This window comes from Pezoporus occidentalis, unplaced genomic scaffold, assembly GCF_034315485.1.
Source record: "Pezoporus occidentalis ecotype Australia unplaced genomic scaffold, CSIRO_AGI_Poc_V1 ctg26, whole genome shotgun sequence".
Lineage (NCBI taxonomy): Eukaryota > Metazoa > Chordata > Aves > Psittaciformes > Psittacidae > Pezoporus > Pezoporus occidentalis.
Genome location: NW_026914502.1, coordinates 5,242,411 through 5,265,916, shown reverse-complemented (window position 1 = coordinate 5,265,916; position 23,506 = coordinate 5,242,411). Strand labels below are relative to the sequence as shown.

At 40.7% G+C, this 23,506-nt stretch overlaps 1 protein-coding gene across 9 annotated transcripts in view; it reads right to left on the bottom strand.

Moving 5' to 3' along the window:
- EPHA6 (EPH receptor A6) overlaps positions 1–23,506 on the bottom strand; it is a 471,056-nt gene that overhangs the window by 5,349 nt on the left and 442,201 nt on the right. For all 9 annotated transcript variants that reach the window (XM_062624018.1, XM_062624010.1, XM_062624012.1 and 6 more), the window contains 2 exons: positions 11,528–11,677; positions 1,261–1,454 (listed from right to left, as the gene is read on the bottom strand). In XM_062624018.1, the coding sequence (XP_062480002.1) occupies positions 1,261–1,454; positions 11,528–11,677 (344 nt within the window). The remainder of the gene's footprint in view (positions 1–1,260; positions 1,455–11,527; positions 11,678–23,506) is intronic.

Sequence of the window (23,506 nt, the reverse complement as noted above, 5' to 3'; positions counted from 1 at the left end):
TGTAACTTAAGAATCATGTCAGTGTGCCAAGCTGCACTACTTAAACAATACATATTTTTAAACCACTGCAACTCAGTAACAAACTGAGGAACAAAGCTCTCCCACTGCTTTTATTTTTGTTCCCCCAGAGTGTTTCTTTACATGTTATATGTTCAGGATTATAATGGTTTGTAAATACAGTAGTCAAAGTGAAGGACAAACTGAATTTAACATGAGATAACATTTAAAAACATTAAAACACCGCAAGATGATTTTCACATATATCTACTAAAAACCTCACCTGAAACGGCTTCTTATTGCTACACCATTGTGCAATGGGAACACTTTGATTAAAAGCCTAAAACTAACATTAGAAGAAGCAAAAAGAATGAAATTTTGTATCTTTGCTTTTACACAATTATATAAAGCAGCAAATAAAACCGAAGGAGCTAATTTAGTCCCATTTCTGTTTCAGGTCTTTTCCTTAATATTAGTGTGACTTAAACAGAAAGATGGAGAAGCCCACTGAAGTTCCCAGAGAAAACTATGCAGGTGTTCATCAAAGCACCTTTATCTAAAGGTGAATTTCAGCTAAAGAAGAGAGTGATGGCACCTGGACCTTCACCCATCTCAGCCGATATCCAGGGACAGCTTGGATCAATAAGCGTACAAAAGCTGACAGCTTCTCCTACCACAGCCTTGCTTCTCCCATGGCTGCAGCATACATTTCTGTAATATTATTAAAGGAAAAAAAACTTTGGGCAACAGTATCAAGAACTTGTTGTGGAATGGTGATAACATAATGTCTTATTCATTCACTGTTGCCATTCTTCTGCAGATAAAGATTTAGCAAGCTAAGACACAGCTACTTTCTGCAGGAAATTACTCCAAGGCAGTTCAGAAATTGCTTGAGCACTGTCAGATGGAGAGACAGGCTGTTTGAAGGGAGAGGAAAAATACTACAAAGAGAAAACAAGCACAGAGGAGAAGCACCAAGAAAAACCCAAACAAACAAAGCAATTCACAAAGATGAAGGACAGAGCACGCAGAGCTCAGACAAAAATAAGAAAAATAACAATCTGCACAACTTGAGAAAAAGAGTCCTTATACTCAGTGTATTAATAAAACAAGCCTTAAAAGTGGCTTGAAGTTATTTGCAACCCCATAACTGTGTGAATTCAGAACTTTGCCGCTCTCTCCCACCCCTACTTAATGCCCTAAACCATCTAAGGATAGCCACTATGTGTTACACAAACAATAAAGTACCAAAAAGGGTCTTACACAAGTACATCCTCCACTAGCGTGTGAAGGGTGCTGGGATTGCGGATCAGTTTGTCTAGGAAGTTGACAATGTCGCTAAATTTTGGCCGGTGGTTCCTCTCCTTTTGCCAGCAGTGAAGCATTAGTTGGTGAAGAGAAGCTGGGCAGCCCATGGGAGCTGGAAGCCTGTAGCCTTCTTCAATAGACAGTATAACCTAAAGAAATACAACGCATACGATTGCTGGGCATGAGAATTAAATGCTGAAAGGACAGTGTAAAGTTGACAATTAGAAACCGGCGATAAGAATTAACAGCACAGTTACCCTCACTTGTATGGGCTTCACGGAGGGAAGTGTATGGCAATGTCATGATATAATGAAGCACTACAAATGCACATTACATCACCTGGCAAATTTACCTGGTCATAATATGCTTCTGGTGATCACTATGGTTAGGATGTCCAAGCTGTTTATGAGTTAATAAAATTATGGTGTTACCATATAACCTGAAGTGTATATGGTAACTTCTAGGTTCAAGCTGATGTGAAAAACATGTTTAGGCAGGATGTAGAAACAAACAGATCTGATGTCACAGATAAATCAGATGTATGAAAAATCACATTTGCTCAGAATTGAAGGAGAGGCTTGTTTTTAGTAAAACAAAAAACATTGCCTGAAAAGGACATTAGCAGCCCTCATGTCCTAATGTGTGATAGGAGGTAGCAAAGTAGGTAAGGTCCATGATAAGCTGTCTGGATTCGTTCTACGTAAGATTTAAAAAACCAAGAGGGAGGGTTACGAGGCTCTGCAATGAGTGATAGTAGCAGTGGGGACGATAGAAATTACAGTCAGGATTTCTTGTATATAAAAGAGTAGAACGAGAAGTGATCGATCAAAAACAAAGCTAGGAAAAAGACCAACCCTACCACACACACATATTCCTTCCATGTAAAAATCCAACCAGTACTAAATGTTCCCTTAAGTACAAATCATTGTACACAATATTTATAATAACACAGTGCTGTTATGAGAAACATACCCACTACATCCATACCTATTCTGCTTTAAGGAGACATTTATCATCCTCCTACATGCTGCAGACATATTAATGCAGCTGGAAAGGGGTACATTAAACTGTTTACAGCAAATCAATGTTTTATAGCACTAGCTGTAGCTTCAATATATTCAATCTTATTATCCTGGAATATATCCTCATTCTCTTTTTAGATTCTGAATTAAGGTTGTGGGTTCTGTTTAGCAATGCCTAATGCTTATGCTGCAAGCATTATGCAAATAAATAAGAGTAATGAGGCTACATGAGGACCTTAGCTCCCTTTCATAGCATGGTAGAAAATGGAACAAGACTCTTGTAGCTGTACACAGCTGGGTCTCTAGTTTTATCAAATGAGGTGATTTGGTCCTACAGTGTATAGTCCTCTTGTATCCTGGCAGAAACACCTATGCATGAAAAACAAGTGTCTGCAGGGCATTAGGTTTGCATAAGGTAAGTTTTAGCCCCATCAGCAATAGCAGTGGGATGTACAAGCTACTCCAAAGGCAGTGTTACTTGCCACTGGGATCTCTGAATTTTACCCATACATGAGCATTGGCAGATCACATATGTGCAGACAGACCTAGCCATGCACATACAGAGGTAATATCTAGCAGTGAATGATTTGTCAACGTGATAATCCTTCCACCAGCTTTTCTGGCTACTTGTTGATCTCCCTGGGATTTTACTTCAGTGGTCCAAAATCTGGACTGCTGAAATGGCTGCTACAGGAAAAAATACCATGAGGTTGCCAAAGAAATATTCCCTCCAAAGCCTTGCTTCCTGATGCTGAATATGCATCTCTAGATCTCCAGATTGATCCTGTTACAGACTCAGGATGGGTGAAATTCAACCCTCCGTGCACAAAATGTTATTCACGAAACTGTCAAAGCTCACGTATCTCAAGCAGGTTGTCAAAGGCGGCTTCATAAAACACAGGTGCTTGTTACAGTGTGGGGTATAGCTTAGTTGATACTTGTCACTGAAGAGGCAATCTTCAGCAGCCCAGAAATGCAGCTATTCGCGTCTTTATACTTAACTATACCGGCTAAAAATGATGAATTTATGAGATGTAATTTGGTTTTAAGGCTTCTCTACTTTTATGAGACATACAGCATCTGCTCAACACAACAATAGAGAGCTGATGAGGTTCTTCCACAATAATTTATTCCGGAAAAAAACCCCAAAGCAACCCCAATTTTACAGACGTTACATTTTCTCTGACACACTCTCTTTTACCGGATCTTTGCAAAACAAGTTACAGTGCATTTGTTTCCTCTCTTGTTCAGAAGGAACATTTCAGTATGAAGAGAAATGCCAGCTGGTACTGGCATAATTATAATTCCTCATTAATACCAGCACATTTTAAAAATAAACTACAGCTATTGCCTCATTAGTATCCCTTGTGAAGCAAGTACTATTTTTAGAGTCTAAGAAGCAAGAGTAAAAGTGTGCAAAGTGTCTAGTACTGCAATGGGAATCGAGTCTCTAAGGAAGAATTAGAGCTTTTTAGCTCCCTATTTCCTTATTTATTTTAGCTCCCGCTCTGCTACTTGCATAGCACCTATCTCTGAACAGATGACTTAGATATCCATATACCTAAAGGAAAGAAGTATTAATTTTTTCCTGGTAATATAAAACTGTATGGTATATAATATGTAAAGATTCTACATGTTAAGATCTTTTCCATGCTTTTTTTCCTTCTCAGTTTAAGGCTGAAGAAGCACCACATGAATTGGGAAATGGTCTAAATGTCTGTTTTCTACAAGGGGCATATAGCAAGAGCTCTAGCAATCGGTGTAACACTTCCCACATTGGCAAATCAATGTCCCATTTATTTCAACCTGAAAGAACAGGAGTATCAACATAGTTCCTATGCAAATGGATCCCTGAGTCTGCTAACAAAAAGGCTGGTTACTGTTCTCTAGCTCTGGCTTTGTGATGAACACTTGATGGGTATCAAAGGAGGAAAACATGCAAATATTCTGTGCTGCCTTCAAACACTGAGAAAGAGGCTGTAGGTATTTTTTCAGTGATCAGTAACTTCAAAACTCCTTGGAAGGTCTTGTGGGTCAGCATTCATGTGAGTAAAACAGCCAGGGTGCATTTTTACAAGCACTGCTTTTTAGCAGCTAAGAATATAAAGTGTAAGGGAAAGGGAGTATTTTTTACAGTTAACAGAGCTAATGATGTCCATGCTTTTTAATGCTCATGCTTTTACTTCTATAAAAAGGGGACAAGTCTTTTTACATATTTTTGAACACAGATGATATTAAACACTGGAGCCTGTTAAATACATTTTATCATTTTTTTTTGGATGATGTTAGACAATGCTGTAAAGGTTGAAGACAGAGCTGTTATTAAATATGAATTATAATACAAAATTACCTGAACAATAGTTTATGGACTTCTACCTGATATTTATGCGAGTTTAGTTTTAAAATAGTTGCAAGTTGGCAAAACCTGCACCTGAAAATTAAGCTGTAATCTTTCTGATAGCTTCATTATTAAGAGTAACATAAACTTTTGCTTTCCAAAGGTAACTGACAGATTTTTTAATGAGACTGAGGCAGAAGAAAGTCCAGAGGGACATTGCCCCTGTGTCCTGCTGACATCTGGAAAATCTACCAGGAGGGAGAGACAGCTGCTCGTGCCTCATTGGTCTGGAGCCAATTCCAGGTGCCTGCCAAGTGTTTTGGTATCTGTGGGTTGAAAGAACTGTATTAGGGGAAGTTATTTTTACTATTGCAAGAAACTTTCATGAGCGTCAGGGCTTTTATTCTGTTTCTTACAGTAGTTTTCTTGCATATTGATGCCAAGCCATTAAATATTCTGTCTTTTCTTTTCTAATACCATAGTTCTGCAATATGCACTAATTTATACAGTGCTCCCTAACAGGGGTCCCAGTAGACTTCACTCACAGCTGTTCTACAAACCAAATGCACGGAACATAAATCTTCCTTTCCTCACATGAGCATCAGCAAGGCAGGCTCTTAGCGCAATCTGTTCATCAGCACCCTAGTTTCCTTGGAATGTTCAATATCTTAGCTAATGTTTATTAATTAAGCAATAAGACACGACAGACTCTGCAGCAGCCCTAATTAATGGACACCTCTGGTGCATGCCACACAACTAAGAAGTGCATTAATCAGTATCAACACAGGTCGGAAGTGACTTCCCACAATAATAAAATGGTTATTTACTCAAACAAGAACATTCCTCAACGTCAGTAACAGTTTTAAACCTCTACATTATACTGTATACAGTACTAAAAAATTTACAAGAGGCATCTTCAAATCCAGTTCCCCAAAGTTCAGCTTCCAAATCCCTGCTTAGGAACATAAAGAGAGGACACTAGATCTGCAGAGGTGTTGAGTCTCTGTGGCTTGCACTGACCCAATGGGTACTTGTGAACAGTTGTAGCCTCTCAAAATCAGACTGGGCTTATTTAGGTGGCAAGGATTAATTTAACACAACACAGAGTCCAAGCTGATGTGAAACCTGTGCTGGCTCCTTGTGATTCCATTGCTGCGACTGAGAGATAAGTCATAGAAGCATAGAATCCACAAGAGACTCTTGGCAGAGGTAGCTCAGCCCTACTCTTCATCTGACTGAAGATATGTTCACATGACATACAGGCACAGCGTTGAACTGGCCTTCCCGGGCATTGCTTCCCTTTGGGTAGGGGTGGGCATATCACTGGCTTCTATGTTATGCATGTAAGAAATGAACGTTTAACTGTCAGCCACTCAGAACATCACTTAGCTATCGTCTAAAAAAGTGAACTGATTTCCTGAAGTTGGTTAATTAGAAAAGCAGTTTGTAAAATGGAATGTGGAAAACCAGATCTGGCTCTGTGGAGTTCATGGAGTACTGGAAAACCAGTCCTTTACAAAACCCCACCCAACTTAATAAGCACTTCATTGCCAGCTAGAGAAGAGTTTCACTGTGATCGAAACACAGCAAGTGTAGTAATGGTAATGTTGCTATTTTTCTGTAGCAGAACCTCTGACTGTACTTTTGTACTTACTAACTGCTGTTTGCACAACGTGTCCTTTATGAATCTGTTTAGTGCCTGCCCCTCTCTGTTATTTCCCTGCCCATATGTACGGTATCAATGACCTTTGGGAAAGCTCTATTATTTCCACAAAATAAGTTCATGTGAATTCAGGGTAATTTATTCTACTAAAGGACATGTCCTGATATGCAGCAAAGTAAGCTTTACAATATGTCTGATAACTTCCAATTTCCCAGGAACACTTAGAGTCACAAAATTTAGAGGCTCACAGGTGCTCACTGTTAACATCTGGGCACTGAAAGCCTGGGGGGAAGGCTTTGTTCTGTGTGTTGCTGAACTTCAAGGAAAGCCCCTAGGAGTCAGCATCGTAGCATAAACAGCATCCATATTGCTCTCATCATTATTCTGTATTAACAGATATTTCTATTTTGGATGTAGGCCTAATTACATATTGCTATCTTCATTCTTCAGCAGAATATTTAATATACTTTGAATAAAGCGGTCACTTTATGAATTCTTATGGCTGGCCTTGAATAGATATGTCCTAAGGTCTATAGAGGGGAAGAGGACAGGCAAAAGCCAGCCTCAAAAGAAGGGAGAGGCAGCTGGAATGAAGGTCTGTGTTGTTACTACTCTCACCTGGTGACTTGGATTCTCTGTGAGGGTCCTACCACTCATCCAAACCCTCTTTCCAGGAGGTGAATAGTGGGGGCAAATGGACTTGATTGTAAATCTCTCTCTCCACCCATTCCCTGTGGTAACAGCAGTGGGAGAGTCAAGAGGTGGGCTGGTAACAGAGCCACTGAGAGGAGAAGGATTGTAACTACTGAAGCAAAATAGATGATGGCAGTGGGGTTCCTCGTAGTGAGTTGACCCAACACCAGGTGAAATCACTCACAACTGGAACAGAGACTGAAAGTCCCTGTGTTGTAGCACAAGGTTGCAAGACAATGGAACATGATGACTGGTGGGCTGACCCTGGCTGGACACCAGGTGCCCACCAAAGCCGCTCTATCACTCACCTCCTCAGCTGGACAGAGGAGAGAAAATACAACAAAAGGCTTGTGGATCAAGATAAGGACTAGGAGAGATCTCTAAAAATCAACCATGAACGGGGTGTTGCAGAGGGAGTGGAGAAATGAAACACCAATTACACGGTGAGGAAAACCAGGCAAAAACTACTGCCCACAATATGCTCAGAGGATGTGCCCCTGCCAACTGACAGGGGCAACAGCAGAAAGGACTGTGAGCCAGATACTGCATTTATGACAGTGCAGTCCCTCAAGCAGGCAGTGCTAATGGGCATGGAAGGGAAAAGTAGCTGCCCAAGTGAGCCTGTTCTGTAAAGCTGTACTTTGTGACTCGGGGAGCGTTGAGTGGACAAGTTGGTGCCTGCTGGGGCTCAAACTGATAACCCTGAAATCCCAGCAGAACATAAGACAACGCTTTTCTGTTCTGCACGTGACCGAACACTGGCACAGACTGCCCAGAAGTTGTAGTCCCCATCCTTGGACAGCCCTGAGCAAACTGCTTTAGCTGACCCTGCTTGAGCAGGGGGCTGGACCAGACAGACTTGAAAGGTCCCTCAGCCTCAGCTGTTGTGGGATTTGCTAGTTTCTTTTTTGTCAGTTTCTTGTTCTGTTCAATCTCCCATTAGAAGAAGGCTCACAGTGAACCTAACCATTGCATCTATTACTTTGGGAAGGCAGGGAATTTGAGTCTCTATGTGCATTTTGATATAAAGTGCATTCCACGCAATGCAAAGTAATTGGGTTTTGCAAGAGCATACTAATGATGAACAGGCTAATGCTGCCATTGCTGTGTTCAGCTTTGCTTCTGGATGGAAGATCAGCTCAAGAATACCACCCTCTGCTGTTGCAAGGATGAAGCAATGTTTCAGCTCCTTAGCAATCAGTTCCTAAACACCGTATCATAGAATAGTTAGGGTTGGAAGGGACCTAAAAGATCATCTAGTTCCTATCAGAAAAGGCAGATGCACCTTCCACTAGAGCAGGTTGCTCCAAGCCCCATCCAAACAGGCCTTGAACACTGCCAGGGATGGGGCAGCCACAACTTCTCTTGGCAACACATACCAGCGTCTCACCACCCTCATAGTAAAGAATTTCTTCCTAATACCTTTTCTGAATCTACCCTCTTTGAGCTTGAAGCCATTCCCCCTTATCCTATCCCTATATCCCCTTGTAAAAAGCCTCTCAGTTATACAATTATGATATTCTGTAGCATGCAGCATGCTACAGTTGTGATGACAGTAACGCACTGTTTCTTTAACTTAGAGACAAGATGTGGCAGGAACTGAGATAGTCAGGTCTCAGATACGCTTCTGAAATGTCCATGGATTACCAAAGTTGCTTGATACATGTGGAAGTCAGAGTAAAGGGATACCTGGACTAACTACCTGGAAATGGCATCCTGAGGCTGGATAAAGCCTGATCTGATTAGCATTCAGTGTCAGTGCTGGCAAATAAGGGAGAACAGAAACTAAGAGAGCAACAGAAAGATGAAGGGTTACTGCTTCCTACCTGTACTTCAGACTCTCCTCCCTAATGAACCACTGCAGTGCTTGCAGGCTGCTCAGGAGGTGGCTCAGTGATGAGAGGTATTGCTGCGGTACTGGGTGGTATCAGCGTGTGGGTCAGGGAGCTTGTGGGGCATGTGGATGCCCATCACATCAGAGCCGGGCTGCAATCCCCCTTCCCTCCTTCAGTGGAGGTAAGAAGAGTATGAAGGATGGTAGGACACCTCCCAGCCTGGCATGAAGGCTGGGAGTAACTGGCCAGCAAGGTCTTACAACGTGGCTTTTTAGCGAGAATAACAGCAGTTTGCCTTAAATTGGTGTTTGCAAGCTGTGGCAGTTCAGGAGCTGAAAAGTGGCTCTCAGTTCAGGCAAAGTACTGAGGCTGGGCTATTCATATTTTCAGCTGGCGTCTGCTTGCTCATTCTGTGTTATTAACTTCAAATCCATTGGCCCACTTCAATCAAATCAAACAAGTTGTGTAAGAATCAATAGCTAGGCAGAGGCACAAAATTCGCTGTAGGACACAGAGAGAAATGTATACATAGATGATTTCATACTGTGCCCCAGGGAAAAGAAAAACCAAGCTTAATTCAGTAATCTAAGCTTAGGTGTCTAATTTTAGACTCCCTTGAGTATCCTTCTCTGGCCTCCAGTTGTTGCTCCAGAAGAACTCGGGTCTCCTGCATGTCCTGTGTCAGCCAAATGTGGAGATCTTCATTACTCTAGGGTATCTTGAATGCCAACAGATTGCTAGCTGTGTGAAACAGAACTGAGCCTCCTGGGCTTATCTGCTTATTTACAGTAGATCCGTGATGTGTTTATAGTTCAGGTAGTACCAAAACAATGTCTCCACTGAAGAGAAAAAGTCTATTTCATCTCAGTAGTTGCTTGGTCTTTAGATGGGCATCCAGCCACCGCTGCCTGGTCAATCAACAGAGGCATAGCTCAAAACCAGGCCCAGTATGTATCATCCCATACCTGGTATTAAGGAGCACAGCAGGGAGCTGGGCTGCTGGCAGGTAGATGTGTGGAGAGAGGATGGAGGCTGTAGGCATTGTCAGGGGAGAGTGATCTACAGGAGAGTTGGTCTAATTCCAAAGGGTGAACTCACAAGAGAAATGCTGGAAATTAGTTAGGATTATGGTACTGGTGAAGCTGTAAAGTACAAATCCAAAGGAAGTAAGGATTTGTTAGTTCTGCTACTCTTTTCTTTTAGGTAGTTCTAGCTGGTTTTTTTCCTTTTCTTCCTGAAACACTCTGAAATGATGTTTTCTAAATGAAAATCTCTCTTAGATCCTTATCCCCAAATGATTGATCAGCCTTAACAAGCAACCAGACTTGAACAGTTATTCAGGCAGCTGAATAACTTAGCAACAATATAAAAACAGCTGTCTGGGAAGTCTTGTCAACTCTTCAGAACCAATGCAGAGGTATTCTAGGCACACCTGGGAAAAAGGTTAAGATGGGTTGGCTTATATTCCACATTTTGATATAGAGATTGATGGCCGGTGTGAAGATTGAATATAGCAGTTTGAGCTGTCATACGGATCTATTAAACAAGAGGCTGAGTGAAAATTTAAATTGTTCTGGAGAAAAAGCCATTTCCCCTTTCCCATGTCTCATTTCTAGCCTTCAATTTTGATGGAAGCAGCGTTTTTTAATTGGGAGGGCTTATTTGGCCTTTCTCAAAAATAAAGCAGAGGAAAACATGACATTGTTATGAGGGAGGATTACGTCCTGCACTGTGGTTAAGCCTATGTGTAGTTTTTAAGGTAAACTGAATGCATTTAATTCTTAGAAATGAGAATCAGCAAATACATAGAATCACAGAATAGTTAGGGTTGGAAAGGACCTTAAGATCATCCAGTTCCCACCCCCTTGCCAGGGGCAGGGACACCTCACACTAAACCATGTCACTCAAGGCTCTGTCCAACCTGGCCTTGAACACTGCCAGGGATGGAACATTCACAACTTCCCTGGGCAATCCCTTCCAGTGCCTCACCACCCTCACAGGAAAGAATTTTCTCCTTATATCCAATCTAAATTTCCCCTGTTTAAGTTTTAATCCGTTACCCCTTGTCCTGTCACTGCAGTCCCTAATGAAGAGTCCCTCCCCAGCATCCTTATAAGCTTCCTTCAGATACTGGAAGGCTGCTATGAGGTCTCCACGCAGCCTTCTCTTCTCCAGGCTGAACAGCCCCAACTTTCTCAGCCTGTCTCATGGCAGCTTAACTCTTCTAGACTTTAACCATGTTTGTCCACTGAAGGGTACTGTCAGACTATATTGGAGATAATGGGGCCATTTATAGTTCCAGTATTCCCTCAAATTTTGATTTATAGCTTTACTGGAACCTGCATCAACTTGCTTATCTGATGCCGATTTCCAGGGATTTGGATGAAAGCCACATACAGCCACCATTAAACCTGGCATGCTGACTATGACTTTTTGTAATATGTCTTTAATCCATGGGAGGAAGCTAGTCAAGGTTTTAGTTATAGAGGGCCAAGTCTTCAGGTTGCATGAATTAACTGTCACATTGAAGTTGACAGACTTATGATGCTGATTTAAGTAAGTTGAGGTTCCAGCCTAGACAGTGAATGAGAAAGCAAAGCAGGGCAGGGAGTGACAATCAGTTTCAAGGAACCTTTCAAAAACTTGCCGATTAGCTCGAGGCAGTACTTACATCCTGGTTGGACATCTCCCAGTATGGTCTCTCACCGTAGGACATCACCTCCCACATTACAATCCCATAGCTCCACGCGTCACTTGCTGAAGAGAACTTCCTGTAAGCTATAGCTTCAGGAGCAGTCCATCGTATGGGGATTTTTCCACCCTGGAAAATATGTTGCAAACTTGTCAGTATGGCTGGAATACAGAATAGCACGTGTTTAAATGGAGAAAAAAACAACCTGGGTGCTGAGATTTGACGTTCTCTCTTCTGTCAATTTGCCTTGTCAGTTTGCTCCAAGTGGAAAGGAAGAAATACACCTCTAGAATTTAATAAAAATTCATTTTTCTTTGTAGCCTGATTCACCAAAAGCAGCACTTTGTGAAAACAAAACTCAGTTCAAAGAACAGAAAGCATTTAAGATGATTCATGCTTCTTTAGACACATAATTAGAGCATGCCTTTTGATTTAAAACACCTGAAGCCTGAAATTCCTAGGACACTGACATTAAAACTCTTTCCTTAAATGAAAGAAACATCTATTGCAAAATGGAACAACAAAAGCACTTAATACAATTGCATAATCAGAAAGGAAACTATAGGCTTTCTGTTGTTCTTGCTTTAGATAATCTCATTTAATTTCTGTTGTGCATTTAAATAACCAGGCAAGTAGCAAACCAAGTGTGTGTCTCATTCGTGTTTCTTTGGGATATTGAATAGCTTCGTTCTGCAGGTTTCAACTTAAAATCCGAGTACTACCATGCACAAAAAACAACCAACCAAAGGTAAGAATTCCATCAGCAAACCTGACTTACTCTTTACCACAAGATGCAGAACTTTTCTGACATTAGTAATTTAAACCATTCGACCTCTTCCGTTCTCCCACAAATAGCTTACACACAAACCCCACTTCTGCATTGTATTTCTTCTCACATAGAATTATCTTTTCGAAAGTACACAGTTTTCTTTCCAAAACTACATTTATTATCATTCTCCATTTAACTCAAAAGTATATATAAAGAGCAGTACGCTTAAGGTGCCACTAGATGGTAGAAGGAGGCAGTCAGCAGTAGTTCCTTTCAACAAGCAGTAATAGATTCTGCTCAGCGTTATAATTGTATTTCTGACAAACAAAAGCAGAAATGAACTAGAACATCCACTTGGCAATCAAACAGAAGCCACAGTTAAAAACAAGTATGTAAATCGCCCTTAATTTGCTTTGAATAAAGAATTGTCTGCGAGTTGTTGAGGCCTGCCTTCAACTGCCTGAGAGGATGCTTGTTTTACTAAGAGAGTGCTCAAAAGCAAAGCTCTCTCTGTGTGTTGATGTGCCAGTAAGCTGAATTCTCATCCCCAAGTCTCACCTGCTGATGAAAAACCTATGGTTAACATTTATGTTGTGTGGTTAACGTTTATGTTTTATGGTTAACATTTATATTGTATGGTAGTTATGACAGTAGCCAAGATATCCTTTGTAGGATGGTACATATTTTGCAGCTGCTTTTTAAAACCTTTGCTTGCTCAGCTGTAGTTGGAGTCAGTGGCAAGCCACTTACTGATTTCTGCAGTAGCGATGTCTGTTACTATAATCAAGGTATTACAATAATCAGTAATAGGAAATATATTTTCAGCTACTCTAAGCCTTATGTGTTCTTTTATTATGCATGAGCAGCTATTACTACTGTTCAGTCTCATAGATCTCTTAAGTATTAAGTTTATTTACAGTATTAAAGAATACTGTATTTCAGCCAAAGCACCCCCCCTACCTGCTTTTAACTCAATAACCTGGTGGTCAGACCACTGCTGTGAGGTGCAAAGGACTTCACACCCCACGTGCTGCTGCCTCTGAGCCTGCCCTTGCCAGCACTGCAGGATGCTACCGGTCCCTTCCTAGTAGAGCTCTTCCACTTGGGAAGCAATTACAAATGCTTTGGGTACGAGAATGAAGACAGGGTGACAAAGGAGTTTTGTGAGCAGACATTCTCCAAGGAAAGACCAGCCTAATCCTGTCTCCTCCCCAGGAAACAGTGAAACCTTCCAAACAGATTGGATAACAGCGTTTTGTGTTTGATCTCAGTCTGGTGACAACAGTGTTTTGGTGGGACATGTGAGTCCAAGCTTCCTGAGGCAGTGGAAGATGTAGATATTCAGTGCCCCAAATGTACACTACACACTGAGCTGTACAACCAAAAGGATTTGTCCTTTGAGAAGCAGAACGTTTTAGGGTGTAAGTGCAAAATATAGTTCAAAATATTGCCTCATACCACAGAGTTATGGGCCTTATCCTTTTAACTGGACTGGGCTCAGTCCTTTAGTTTTAAGCGTTTTATTGTCAAATGTATGTAATTCCACCCTTAGATCCCTGGCTTCTGCAGCTTTTTGGGGACATTTTCCTAGCCAAAGTCACAGGTAGGAATTTAACCCCTTTGGACCTGGGCACATGCACTTTTAGAAAGGTAAGCAACAGTCATGACAATCTGTATCACAAGAGACATTGCCCAGACAACCCTCAATGCCCTTCCTCACCAGCAGCATATCGGTCCTGTCTGTTAAATGATGCAGAATGTGAGACACCTGTTCCAGCACAGGAGTTCACTGCCTTAACCTTGCCTTACAAAGCAATCCCCTTGATGCCTTTGGCTTCATGTCTACTCAAGATACTTTTTGGAATGCTAAAGCATTTGAGGGAGCATGCAAAAATAAAAACTCTGTATTTTCTTTCCTTATTACAGAACTCAGGAGGTGACAGGAATGGTTGTGTTAATGCAAGACTTTGTTTATCAAGACAAACTGATGAATCAACAGGTTTACTATGAGCCCGACTTCTAATTTGTAGTGGTTTTTTAAGAATTTATTATTTTTTTCAATATTAATGAAAACTTATTACGTTAATAATTAAATACTTGTAGGGAAAACATAAATCTATACATGCAAATAAAGTGCATTTGGATATTTATAGATTTTACTTCTAATGTCTATAAAATAATAGGAAAATTATTTTTTAAAGTGTGTCCTTTTCGTAAATCTGATTATGCACTCCCAAATTACACTCAAAAAGAAGCAACACCTTGAACAGCATTTGCAGCTAACTTTGTGACTACTGGCTAAATATAAATGAGTTTTAAAGAACCTGATTAGACTACGTCTCGTTTCGTGACACAGCTTTACTAATCCCTATTGGACTGAAACAGTAGCGGCTCCTTGAGTGTGAAAATGAGAATGGAGAACAGAGTCTTACCAAAATTCAAGGCAGTTCCTGTTCAAGGGCATAAGATGTGTTCAGTGCTGTATTGTAAAATAAGCATCTTTTGTGCTGGCTGTAATGACAAAGTGAAGCAAAGCCTCTAAAATTTTCACAGTGGATTCATCTTGTGCATGAAGATGTTATATTCATAAAAATGTAAATCTCAGTACTTAATTATGTTTGCAGAATATCTTTCCATGCTAAAAGAAACCGCTTTATTTATTTGAAAGCCATTCAAAAGGAGGAGATTCCAGTATGACTACCGCAAGAGATCTATATGACTGAACAGTAGCAACAGCTGCTCATGCATAATAAAAGAACACATAAGGTTTAGTGTAGCTGAAAATATATTTCCTGTTTCTGATTAGAGTAATAACCAGTGTTACTGATATTGGACACGTCTTCTTGCATTTTGATCTAACTGGGACAATAATAAATGCAATTCTTACTGTTTACACAATGTCCCACCTTCAAATTAAGATAATTTAAAAATAACCTACTTTTTTCTATTGTAGCAATGAACTCTGTCACAGCTCCCTGTATCAGAAAGCCCTTAAGGCAAGCCTGTTGTGCTTTTAGGTTATTCTTTCTCTTTCGGGAGGGCAGGGGGAAGGGGCATAAGGGGTGTTAGGAACCCAATTATATTTCTGTCTCATCTCATGCATTAATATCAGTGATAAGCTAATTTTATTTTCACACAGTAAAAGAACCCTAACAGTGCTATTCAAATAATTGGAATTCAATCCTTTTTTTCCCCTATGCTGCTAGCTGAATACTGTCCATCTCCTGATTTTTTTCTTGATTGTAATTTAATAAGCAATTTTACTATGCAGTCTCAAGACTCCCCTTGGAATTAGATGAGGCTCACATTGCTTAGCTTGTAGAACTGCTTAGAGATCAGCCCCTGAAATGAAATTCACCCCTCGCTCACCCATGCCCACACCTACATAAGCTCACTTTCCCTACAGAGTTGGCAACAGCACAGTTTACCACACATTTAAAGACAGAATGGGAACTACAAGCTGCAGAATGCATCACTCTTTACCTCAAGCTATGCATAAGAGAGAGACAGACACCCTAAAATGCTGTCTCTTCTTTAAGCTTACAACAACAAAAGTGGTTGTGATCTGGTATGTGAAAAGACCCTGGTGAGGCAACCGACAGACTGCCATGTATTGTCCACAAGCACGTTTTTGATTTGATCTCATTTGATTTTTTGTTGAATGTTACACGTTAGACATCTTTTTAAACCCAAGAAATGTTAACAGTTTCTTTAATCAAATATTTAAATACAGTTTAAAACTCCACCAGAACAATGTAAGTGGCAGCTAAGGCCCCATTATTCCACCAAGGTGAAGGTCAGGATGTATCAGCACTATCAAAATGCATGATGTGAAAAATGGCAGAGGGAGCACAGAAGCAAAGAAGGAAGCCTGTTAAACGCCCAGAACTTCTGGCATGCCGTGCTAGCTAATTAAAGTGAGGAGTGCTACCACTGAGAACCTCAGATAGAAAACTGAAGGTAAGATGTGTGGATGTGCCAAGACAGTGATGCACGTAAGCAGCCAGAATCAAACGCAGCGCATCAGACCCGCGATGCCCTCGAACTAGCAGCAATGTGAAACAATGCCTTTTTCTGTTGAAAAGCCTGTTCTGTATTTTCTTTGAATGACAGACACTGCAGAGGGACTGTCACAGAGCTGGCTGCAGTTTTACTAAATGCCGAGGTGCAAACCCATCGGTTCCAGATGTAGAGAGACATCTAGAACTGTCTATTTCTAGGACAAAAGCTACTGAACTATGTGCACCATTAGTCTAGTCTGGCACAGTAATTCCTATGCATCTGTCAGTATTTCTTTATGTATGATGTTACTGAATCGTGCAATAATTTTCCATGACAGAAGTGTATCTGTCTTTTTCTTCACCCGAAATGACAGAAATAGGGGGAAAAAAAACAGAACTTCAGAGTGAAGAGAGACAAAAGTAATGAGAGAGATTAGTTTTAAATATTGTACATAATTCATCTTTCTGTACAAAAAGCCTTATGCCACTCTCCTGGGTTGAAGTTTTTATTTGAGCATATGAATCAATTTTTTTTTCATGTACAAAGTTAAAAATAGTCAGAATTTAGCATCCTGAAATCATAATTTAGAATTATTATTATCAACGGTCTTCTCTAGTGTCTATTGGAACATCAGAGAAACTAATGGTAAGATAACAAAACAGCTCTGAAAAGGCATTTTGGAATTGGCTCTCATTAGGCCAAATTCCAGTCAGTTACACCAGTCTTTCATCTCCCTCAGAACTGAAATGAACAAAACCCCCTCATTTTCAAAAACATTGGATTTACTTTTAACCTCTGGGGAAATATCCATTTTCTTCAACGTATTCTGATTAACAGTGCTAAAGTTAACTATGTGCAACTTGATTCTTTCCCCCTAAATTAGCTATCCAGTTTTTCAGAACATATTATTTATGATTTTAAGAATAAGTCAATTTTAGTAAATGTTAACCCCAGTAGTACACATCTATCTGTGTTCTCCAAAAGGGGGAAAGCTCTCACTTTGTCTTCCTCAAGATCATCAGTAAGATGCATGGAGTAGTGGTATGCATAAGCAGAAAACCTCCAGAAAGACATCTATACCCTACCCTATCGTCTTTTTGTAAAAAAGAAAGAATTAAAATATTAAATTAATGTTCCAAACACTGAAGAATTATGAAATCAGGACTGCTCTTTAAAACAGCTGGGATTCTTATTAGTACGGGCAGTAGTATTTCCTTTGAAACAAAGCACTTCAGCATGCAGTCCCTTACCTGTTCTGAGGCACTGATCTTCACTTGGATTGGAAGATAAGTCTGAAAAACGCATAGCTTTGACCCTCAGAATACACGTAAGTGAAAAGGCAGTGAATATTTCTGACCACTTACATCTGTCCTGCATTCATGTTTTCTTGAGAGCTCAATTTAAAGAACTTTAGGCAATGACAAAGATACAGTAAATTACCACATACAAGTGGTTGATACCATTTTCTCTTGTTTGTGTAACTAACTGGACCACAGACATCTTTTCTTGTTAGCCACGATGCTTTTTTCTCCAAGGTCCTCATTGAAAGAGCTGAGGTTTTTACCCATTTATTTTAAGAACATATGTTTCTTTAGTTTTTAAATGAACAAAGTAGTTCATTCCAGAGGTCGAGCAAAAGGGGTCCATGTTTGAAGAGGGGAAGGGATCTCACTCTTCCAGAGTCGAAAGCCCAGTTGAAAGCATTTTTTAGAAGAGGAAGAGGAGAGAAAGTAAAAAGGAAGAAGAGAAGGAATAAAAGAGATTTTAAAAAGATTCAGCTTTCAGAATTTAACTGGTTTACACGCCAGCACAAACAACTAGAGCTGTCAGAGAGCAGCAAGAGCAGGGCTGCTCCCCACAGACAGGGGAGCCATGGCTGGCCACCATGGAGCCTAGGCAATGACATCGTGGACAGGCTGAACCCCCTGTGTCTGGGGGGCATGAACAGGGCAAGATGCTGATGACAATGGGCACCACAGACAGTCCTGTGAGCATCGGTTGAAGGCAAGGAAGCAAGCAAAGGTGAATCAAGCAAACCCAAACAAATTCAATCCAACAGGGTTGGGGCTGGCCAGCTGCAATGTCACTGGAGCAGGGATTGATGGCCCCAGGATGAGCTAAAATAGGGTGCTGGGCTTGTGGGCAGGGGTGGGGTGAAGTCTCAGGGGAGGCCAGGCAGGGGTATAAGGACTGGTCCTCAGAGCCCTGGTAAGAACTAGACAGTTGTGCAAAGACAAATAAACATGGGCATTTTTCAGAACCTCTTTAAGAGATAATGGTGAGACTGGTGGGGCCAAAGAGTTGCACAACATGGTAGAGAGTGGGACTTTGCATTCGCCAGGATTAAAAATGCACCGGTGAATTTTACAGTATTGGGTGCTTGGCCCTCAATCACAGAGAAATCCTTTCCTTTTCTGAAATTAAATATCAGAACCATGCATCTCTACCAAATCCAGTTTAGAAACTATAGCACTACTTGACAGTAATGATAGGAAAAAAAATGTCATTTTTCTTGAAACTAATATTTCTGGCAAGGATCTATCTCTTTTCAAGAGCATCAATTTCAAGCTATCTGCCAGCTGTGTCAGCACAGCTCACATTACAACCGTAACCAATTTCTTGAAAGTAACTCCAACGGAGTCCTTCCATCTGCACATCCTGAGCCTATCTGCTTTGCTTACACAAGTAGCCCTACTGAAGGAAGTGAAAAGGATTTGTTCCGAGATGCTTATTTGAAGGATACCTTACATCGCACAACTCTGTAACACTGGAATTCACACCCAAGTCCATGCTTACAGTAGAAGTGGGTTACTGAATACAAATATATCTCTAAACCCAAGTAATTTAAATTGAAAAGGAAAAGATGCTACTGGACACTACGCTTTCTTACAAGCATCAACAAAGACTGAAACGATGCCCCTGACTTGCCCAGGGCTTCAAGAAGTGTTTATTATTGGATCAAAGTAAACCGTTACCACTCGCTGCTTGAGCACTTCATGTCATTAACTACCATTAACGATTTCACAGCTAGTGATTTCCACATGCATAGCTCACTGACATGCACAACAAACAGCTCCTATGTTTCAAGCAGCCTCTTTCTGTGCTGCCATAATGGCCGGATCATTCACACTCTACTGCCTTGCCATAATTCCTTCCACACCATACAATTTGAAGTGGCCAATAAAAACTCAGGTGCATATGGAAACTTGAACATTTAAGACAAAGTGAAATGGGTTCAAATGCAAAATTAACACCATATAGGCTACAGTACTGTGTCCAGTATAAATTTTCATATTCCATTCTTTGGGATGCTGTACTAGAGAGAGCGCACAGGAACCTAGCACTGAATTCACATACAGATTTCTCTGGCGTACACTAGATTCTATTTATATCAGGCTTCTTTAAAACTTTATTCTAGAGACAAGTCAGAAACATCACAAAAATCAGGGTTTTCTTTTGAGAGTTACAGTGCCACACACAGATACACAAATGATCAGAATTATTATGAGGCTGAGCTATTCTGCAAGTATCACTGCTTTAGTTTTCATCCCAGCTGCATCAGGAAGTGCAGAGGAGAATTAATATCTCATTAACTGATGAATTAAATGTTCTGCTTTTCATTTCTGTAAGGTCTCTTCTCATTTCATCTTGAAGGAGTTTGCTGGTTATTTAAGTTTCAGTCAACTTATGGATAAGTAGCTGGTCAAAAGATAGGAAACAGTCAGAAAGAAAAGGTCAGTTTTTGGAGTGGCATCCCCCTGGGACCAGTGCTCATGTCCTCCTGGCAACGTGTGTAGAATCTACAATACAGGCTGCATGGCAAAGAGGTGAAATTGTGATAACAAGCCAAAGGTATTCATGGTAGTGGAGATGACTGACCACAAAAATTAGCCAAAGACTTATGATACTGAGTTGCCAAGTTATAAAACATCACAAGATTCAGTGTCAGTGATGCACACAGAATAAAATGCTCCTAACTTTACATAAAAACCTAACAGGACTCTGTACAAAACTAGTGCTTTTTAAGACGGATCTTGTGGTTGTAACAGATAGATGGCTCTGTAATGCTACCAACTCTGTGGTCAAAAGCAGACTAAAGGGGGAAAAAAAAAAGAGATGAAATAATAGAAATAATCAGAAAAACTAAGCAGCATGGCACTGTTAAAACCTACCATATTCCTGCATTTTGCTTACTCATCGCAGTCTTGATCCCCTGTCCCCCCCATTGAAATTAACAGACTTGTACAAAAAGGGCGTTCAAGGGTACAGAATAAAAGACAAAAGATTTCTATGCCACCCTGAACCCAGTGCAATTCACTACTTGCTTGCGTTTTAGAGATATACTTCTGAGCTCACCAGCCTTGCAGCTGTCTGAGTCTGATGACTGTTCCCTTCCTACGATCTCAGTTCACTTGCAGGTGAAATACAAACAGGTAGTATAATAGCGTAGAGTGGAAAAAAGTGGAGGGTGAACCTGTCCTCAACCTTTTGGGGGAAAGTTAAAGAAAAGGAAAATGTTAAATTTAAAGAAAGGCACTGACATGAGTGCCTTTGATGTGAGACGGCACTCACTTTGATGTGAGACGGTATAATTGTAGATGGGTATCTGAAGGACCACAAGACATTTGTGTTTTGTTATTGATTCTATGACTACTTTTCTATGGTTCTATACAGGACCCCAACGTTTATACTTACCCTTTATGACCAAACCCTTTGACAAAAGGAAATAAATAGTTCTACTGTTAGTAAGTTTTAGCTACAGAAAAAGGAGCAAGTACTAAGGAGATAAACTGGCAAACTTAGCTGTGTAAAAATACTGCCCTAAGATAGTGAGGGCTGGCTGCTGGGTGAGTGTGTAAAGGTCTTATGTTGGCTCCATGGAGGGATGACACTATCTTGTAAATAGTTTGGTCTCGTGTCTTTCATCAGCAATAAATGCTTTCACTTGGGAGAAAAAAGGGAATAGTATTCCCGGATTGTTGGGAAGCATGCAGGTTTCATGTCTCTGAGACCTCATGCTGCATAAAAATTTTATGTACTGTAGGGGAGATGGCAGAACAGATGCTGATGAAGATGAAGCAGCTGAGTCCAAGGCCATGGGTCAAGAAGCATGATGGGGCCAAGGACCTGTCAAATACTGGGCACCATCTCCTGCCTTCCCATCTGGGGACAGACTGGGACGAAGGCAGGGAACAGCTTTGCCAAGGCCAGGGTGGGCAGTGAGGCTCAGCAGAGGATGGTAACAGCCAGTAATGTTTCTCTGGGACCAAGTGCCGTCCTACTGGTTTTGCAAAGAAATGAAGTGACTGTCTTGTCAGCCAACCCCCGGGCTAGGAGATTTGAACTGTTGGCAATTTCAAGAAGCATGGATGACAGGAAGGGAATAGGCAGGGAAGGCATCAAAGGCTAGATCAAATAATCTAAGTGTGGTGTCTGCTGTCCCTTCAGGTACTATCACCTGCTTGCTAGCTGTCATTGTAGAGAAGTGCAGGTCTCCCACTGCCTCATGACTGCTAGTCCTCTGCAGAGATCGCAGGTTTCCCCATGATATCTCAGAAGCCATTGGAATACTGCTTGGAATCTACTTACAGGCAGCTGATCCCTTCCTGATTTCCCACATACTTAATGAAAAACAAAGCAAAGGAGAGAAATGACAGTATTTCTCCTGACAGAAATGATGTAAGAGCTCGGTGTGCAACTAGAAGGTGGCTGCTTAGACTGCACAATGTCAGGGACAACACGCTGTCACCTGTCCAGCTGGCAAACTAGGCAAACATTTGGGCTACTGGGGAGATAGGTATAGGGATGAGAAGGGTCTTACGAGCAATTTGTTATTGTATGAGGCCACAGGGACATGGGAGGGATCTAACCTTTACCAGGGCAGTGAAACTGGTGGAGCACAGCAAGAAGCTAGAGGTACTGTGAAGGTGCCATGAGAAGACTCAGATCAGAGGCTATGCTATAGAGGCTGCAGAAGACAGCCTGAGAACACGAAAATGCAGTTGATGTATGTAATGGAGTCCTAGAACATAGGCTTCATCAATTTGCTTCTTGTGAAATAAATTTTTCCCTATCTTGTGACTAAAGAAGATATTCTGTTACAGTAGGAGTTATAATACAGTGCTATCACACCGTAACTGCACAAACACACATGTAGCGTATCACCAAAGAAATGAACACAAGAGTAGTTTTCAGTCCAAGTTTGTGCTTCACACAAAGTTTCCCTGATATTTCTATTTGGTTTAGTGACATATTGGTATTGTCCATAGATCACTGCAGCATGGCAGCATGCAAATTGTTGAATAATAGCATAACCATCTGTTTGGTGATGAATCGTTTGGCACGGAAATGTGGTTGAGCCTTCCTGCACATCCACGTTCAACTACATCTCTGTCGAATGTCTGCATAAAGGGCACTGAATGCCAAGCTAGTTTCTATTTCACTATCAACAGCAGCTTACAGGATGAAGCACTGACTGATGCAATGGCAATGCCATTTTAATATATAGCATTTATACAAGCGCAATGCTGGTTTACAGACACTGAGAATCTGCTTCTGACTAGTATTGCACTTCCTAGACTTTTGTACTTATTTTCTATATGTGGATATATTTTAATATATCCAGAATTGGGCATTTAATACATGCTATGAATTGTGGCCCTGGGATACCTTTTGTCCCATGAGTTTGTTGACTTTACTGCTTGTATTCCCCAGATTGCATAAAGTTTTGAGTAATACCCTATTAATTACATTTTTCTCATGATGCATCACACTAAATCATCATCTGACTGATGATAATGTAATAGGAATAAAAGATTAACATAATTTATCATCCCTGTACCTTGCTCAGGGGATTATTTTACTTTATCATATAATATATTGTTGTCTCTTCTGTGATATATTACAGTAAGACATCAACAGAAGGAAACTTTTTTATGCAGTAGTACTTGGATACTGTGGATATTGTACTTGGATACTTGGCTATTAGGAAAAATTTCTTCACTCAAAGGGCTTTCAAGCACTGGAACAGGGTGCCCAGGGAAGTGGATGAGTCACCATCCCTGATAGTAATTAGAAGACATGTAGCTGTGGCACTTAAGGACATGGTTTAGTGATGGACTTGGCAGTGCTAGCATTATAGTTGAACTCTATGATCTTAAAGGTTTTTTACAACCTAAATGATTCTA